Below are 6,000 nucleotides of genomic sequence, written 5' to 3'. Positions count from 1 at the left end.
GACATTGTGGTTACTATGATTTTACTACAAAACACTATGGTGATACTATGGTTACTGTAGATAAACCATGGTCAGTTTTTCTAAAGGAAGGTTAAGGTTAGGTTTAGGGGTTGGTGTAGTGTGTCCGTGGGACACGCTGCAGTGATGTCCCTATACTGTACTGTATGTTAGTATTTAATTAGGGGTTTAAATAGTATCTGCCACTGTTTGCACTGTGTACCATTATTTGTACAAGTGTTGAGGTGCAAATAATATTTGCCACTATTTGCACTGGGGTGTAAATAGCATACCTTTTTTTTTCCACTCCAGCTCCAAATTATCTTAAAAAGTAATATTTCATTTGTCACTTTTGTATGGAGAAATAAAACTTTACTGTGAAGACACATATTTCCAGCAGTCACATAGCAAACATATTCTTTATTCGTTTTTAAACAAATTCATAAAACAAAATATTCAAAACGAACAAATAGAAAAATGAACATTTTTCATTGTATTCACAGGGACTGAAGATGATTCATTTTCTTTCTTACAGTCAAACAAAATAAAGTGTTTCCCATAACCTGTTTATTTGGCGTTCAGGGCTAATTCAATCTGAACCAATGAAACAAACAAAAAAATTTTTTTGCATAATAACACGACCATGGTGTGCAATACCATGATTGCAGTGAATGACATCAAATTCCTTGTCTGTCATTAGTCATTTAATATTCTAATGTGATGAAACAGCTGTTTGAGCTCAGTGTGCTGTAATGCAATTTCAGGTCATGTGTGACATACCTTTGGCACATGTGAATTAAGTATTCTAGCTCAGATTATGTCATGTCTACACCGTTTTACACTGATATTAAAAAGGTAATTTTCATACAAATCTGTTTTTATATTTATAACTGCAATGCTAAGCAAAATGATGTTTCGACAGTAAGCTACAATGATAAAGTGTAAAGAACAGCCTATAATGCAGAATTGGTGCCACATCTACCCTCAAATTAACAAAATCTTGCAGCAGATATAAGCAAAGTCAGCACTGATATATGGAAGCTCTGGATACTGATTCATATAAGTGGTGCTTGCTGAGGCAAGCGTCATTATTTGTGAAGATTTCCGATGCAAGCATAACTATTATTATTGCTCATAATCAAATGTGGCTTGTAACAGAGATTTGTGCCATTACTTTTCTAAGTGATCCGACTTACAATGAGGAAACAAGCACAAGGCTTACATTGAAAGAGAGACATGAGCTATATCTAGGAACCAGAATATCATAGAGATTTGGGAATGGGCTCTTTTGGACAAGCACATAACAAATACTCCTAAAATGTTAGCAACCACATAGCAATGCACTAAAACACTCACAACACCCTAGCATCATGGCGGTGACTTTTATACTGGCAAGCACCATTGATTTCTTCATAAAATTTAAATGTTTATTTTAATTTAATACTAATGGACTTCCAAATGCAGAGACTGTATGTTGTTCCTAAAATGCATGAGAAACCAGGAGGGTCCTTGCCTTTTGGACCATTGTGACCAATATATGATCATTCTGGACACATTTGGAATTTTTTGACTTGATTTTAAGTAGAAAATTCTTTTAGAAATGTTATTTGTGCAAATATCCAGCAAGAAGCAGTAAAGTAATTCCCCTTTCAGTCACCAGCACTTCCCGTAACTCCTGCTCGGCTAAAATCACTTTTTCTTCCAAGCCCCACCTCTTACTGTCCTTCTCTCCATCTTCTCCCCTCTTTTCAAACCCCCATTCAATCCCTTTACCATTCTTTCTCTCTCACACATCTTTTTTTCTCTGTCTCTCTCTAGACTTGCCCTCTTTGCTCCGGAGTTCTGATTGGTTCCAGACCTTCCACTCGCTGACTCGACATTCCACAGCTGGCCACGGCACCGTTTCAACCCAAGGCCTTTCCAAGAGTTGAAAGGAAAAAAAGAAGGCCAAGAAAAAAAAGTGAGAGTTAAGAATGGAAAAGAATAAGAGAAAGAAGATAGGGTAGCACAATATAGAGGAGAAAATGAAAGACACTTGGATGAATTACTTGGTGCAGATTATAGCTCATCATAATGGCTGCGATCAACCAAACAGTGAGATTAGCCATACCATTGGGTAGCCCTGCATTCACCATGTGATTAGAGAGAGATACTGTGGTGCTTTTAACAGGCTCACTCTTATGCACTTTCATCTATCTATTTCTGTCCTAAGCTTTTTTTCCCCTCCGTTCTGCACCACTAAACTTCAAACAGGCTGTAGTTTCATTTGATCTGTAATTACTGTCATTATAATTTTCAGACAGCTTTGTGAGGGACCTGGATTCTGACCCAGAGAATGTTGCACATTAGCTGCACAAATTTTAAAAAGCTAAAAAAATGTGTCACAAATAATAACGTTAAAAGTCACAGTCTGAAAAAAAAAAAAAAGAAAATACTGTTGTGGTGTATCCTTTTGGTTGAAAGTATGTGCTTATGGAGTGTGTACACTAATGAGCCAAAACATTATGACCACTCACAGGTGAAGCGAATAACGTTGATCATCTCCTAAAAAGGCCACTTGTCAATGTCTGGGTAGATTAGATCCTAAGCAAACAATCAGTTCTCGTGGTCAATGCGTTGAATGCAGGAGAAATGGGCAGGAGTAAAGACCTGAGTGACTTTGATTAGGGCCAAATTGTTATGGCTAGATGACTGGGTCAGAGCATCTCTGAAACAGCAAGGCTTGTGGAGTGCTCCAGTTCAGCAGTGGCTAGTACCTACTGACAGTGCTCCGAGGAATGACAAACTGGCGGCAGGGTGTTGGGCGCCCAAGTCTCATCGATGTGCGAAGGCAAGGCTCTGCTGTCTGGTCCGAACCGAGAGAAGGTCTACTGTGGCACAAGTCTCAGAAATGTGAACAATGAGTACTGGAGGAATGTGTTACAATACACAGTGCATCACAACCTGTGCATATGGGGCTGTGTAGCCGCAGACCGGTAAGAGTGCCCATGATGACCCCTGTCCACCGTCGAAAGCGCCTACAATGGGCACGTGCATGTCGGATCTGGACCTTGAAACAGTGAAGAAGGTCACCTGGTCTGATGAGTCCCATTTTCGTTTACATCATGTCGATGGCCATGTACATGTGCGCCGTTTACCTGAGGAAGTGATGGCACCACGATGCACTGTAGGAAGATGACAAGCCGGCAGAGGGAGTGTGATGCTCTGGCCAATATTCTGCTGGTAATCCCTGGCCATTCACGTGGACGTCAATTTGACATATTTGACAACTACCTAAGCATTGTTGCAGACCTGCTTCCCCTTTATGGCAATGGTATTCCCTAATGGCAGTGGCTTCTTTCAGCAGGATAATTCGCCCTGCCGCACTGCACATATTGTACAGGAATGGTTTGAGGAACATGACGAAGAGTTCAAAAGTTCCAAATTCCCCGGATCTCAATCCAATTGAGCTTCTGTGGGATGTGCTGGACCAACAAGTCTGATCCAAAGTGGCTCCACCTAGTATTTATGCCAGATACCACAGGACACCTTCAGGGGTGTGGTAGAGTCCATGCCCCGGTGGGTTGGCGCTGTTGCATGTGGAGGACCAAAAGCATATTATGTGGTCATAATGTTTTGGCTCATCAGTGTGTGTGTGTGTGTGTGTGTGTGTGTGTGTGTGTGTGTGTGTGTGTGTGTGTTTTTGTACTTGGCTCTAATTTGGGGATAAAATTGTCCTGCAAATCTTCCCTTTGGAGACATCCTCATTTGGAAAATCGATTCATAAAGCAAAAACGTATTTTTCAGATTAAAAAAGGTGGGTGTGGGTTAGACTATAGTTAGATTAGATCATAATTAGATTTATCTATAAACAATTGATGTATATTGCATGTCCCGATTTAGACAGCTAAATGTGTGTGTATTTGTGCGCTCTGATCTATAGAAGTTCAAGTCAATGTGATTTATTTTTTTTTATGGGGGGGAGTTTGTTCCCTTTTGGCACTAAAGCATATCTATAGTATGCCATTAAGAACATGAAAACATATGATTACAAACTGCATTTCCATAACCACATAATTACCCAACCCAAACAGCCCATCTGAGACAGTGGAATTTGATTGGTTGACAAAGGTTTAGATGGGATGTGATCTGCCCCTACTGAATGGATGTACTTTCAGATAAAAGAGTTTGCTTCTGTTTATTCTGATTGGTCCTCTGCTGCGCTCTACACGGATCTCTCAATGTCTCTAAAAAAAACACAAAAACTTTTCCTTAAAATGTAAATTCTCTCAGTCAGTTGCTGTCTTAGCAGATTTGTTTTCCTTGATATTCCGAATCAGTTCGAACACATCCAGCATTATTCTCCCTGTTCGTTTAACTCCATGTCTGAAACAAGAATGTTTTTTTCCATTTCATCTGAGGGTGCAGAGTTAGTGCGGCTATACCGAGCACTCTCAAAGGAACCTGTGGATCCAAAGCTCCGCCTGCGAGACAGATAAAACCCGCCCACCACCAAAGCAATGAGAAGCAGAGCTGCAACCAGGACCTGAATTAATACATGGATATGGTCGGCCTCAACTGTAGACAAAAAAAGAGAGACAATTTAGCCATCTAGTAATATTCAAATTAAGCAGTATCCAAAAATATATTTATTTTAATGTTGTAAACATGTTTTAGGTACCGGTACATGCTGTATATGAGGTGTAAATATATGACTAGAACTTACAGTGGACTACAGGATCTGCTGAGGGTCCTAATGAAAAGGAGAAATTAAACAAAAAAAGCAAATCTGAAGCAAAATATGAAATGTATCACTATTACAGTATTTCTTTTTTAAAATGGGTCATATTGATTGACACGTTATTTTATCAATATATTTTTGAGGCATAGATATATTAACATTAGCTGACATTTAAATTAGAAGCCTAATTTGCATGCTTTCCTATTCACTCAGTTGGGCTTTTGTTTAATGTCTGGCATAATAGTGTTGGGAGACCACAAGGGGGTGATATAACATTTACTGAAGCAGGTTGCAAGGCACAGGTATCACAACACAAGAGTTCCCTGCACAGAATGCATACACACAAAAGCTGCAAAGGTTTTTGTACTTGAATGGAGAATGAAAAGTGACATTGGTGAGTTTGCAGGTTAGTGTATGAAACTGGTTTATCTGTGCAAACTGAACGAATATAAATTATTATGCAATTTCTCTGTGTGTAGCCATGAAGAGGTTTCATTCAAGTTTTCAAACCACAAAAAGACACTTGTAACTGAAAATACATTGTGTAGCAGGCTACATGAAAGATGCATATGCACAATATATCATCCACTGATGGCTAGAGTAAATAAGTTACACACTTTGGCGCTGCAGATGTTTGGCTGGCAGCTGTCAGCTGAGGACATGTGAGGTGTCTATTTCTCAAACTAGAGACTCTGATGTACTTATCCTCTTATTTAGTTGTACATCTGGCCTTCCACATCTATTTCTGTCCTTGTTAGAGTCAGTTGTCCTTTGTCTTTGAAGACTGTAGTGTACACTTTTGTATGAAATCTTCAGTTTTTTGGCAATTTCAAGCATTGTATAGCCTTCATTCTTTAAAACAATGATTGACTGATGAGTTTCTAGAGAAAGCTTGTTTCTTTCTGCCATTTTTGACCTAATATTTATCTTAAGACATTCCAGTCTATTGCTTACTGTGGCAACTCAAAAACAAACACAAAGACAATGTTAAGCATCATTTAACAAACCAAATAGCTTTCAACTGTGTTTGATATAATGGCAAGTGATTTTCTAGAACCAAATGATCAATTTAGCATGATTGCTCAAGGATAAGGGGTTGGAGTGATGGCTGCTGGAAATGAGGCCTGTCTAGATTTGATTAAAAATGACTTTCCAAATAGTGACGGTGAAAGCCACTTTGATTAATTAAAATACCAATTTCTTTCCGAAACAGCAAATTATCTACATTATTCCAAACTTTTGGCTGCCAGTGTATATTGATAATCATCAGGAAAGTCTTCCGA

The 6,000-nt window shown here is 39.0% G+C and overlaps 1 protein-coding gene across 1 annotated transcript in view; it reads right to left on the bottom strand.

Moving 5' to 3' along the window:
* Positions 1-397: 397 nt before the first annotated feature.
* Positions 398-6,000, bottom strand: part of mrc2 (mannose receptor, C type 2) — a 46,728-nt gene continuing 41,125 nt past the window's right edge. The window contains exons 28-29 of the mRNA XM_052138790.1: positions 4,703-4,729; positions 398-4,554 (exon numbers count right to left, since the gene is read on the bottom strand). Of these exons, the coding sequence (XP_051994750.1) occupies positions 4,334-4,554; positions 4,703-4,729 (248 nt within the window). The 3' untranslated portion in view covers positions 398-4,333. The remainder of the gene's footprint in view (positions 4,555-4,702; positions 4,730-6,000) is intronic.

The sequence above is a fragment of the Xyrauchen texanus genome, chromosome 12, assembly GCF_025860055.1.
Source record: "Xyrauchen texanus isolate HMW12.3.18 chromosome 12, RBS_HiC_50CHRs, whole genome shotgun sequence".
NCBI classification, from domain to species: Eukaryota; Metazoa; Chordata; class Actinopteri; order Cypriniformes; family Catostomidae; genus Xyrauchen; species Xyrauchen texanus.
Note: the sequence above shows the minus strand (reverse complement) of the source record. Positions and strands in the feature narration are given on the sequence as shown.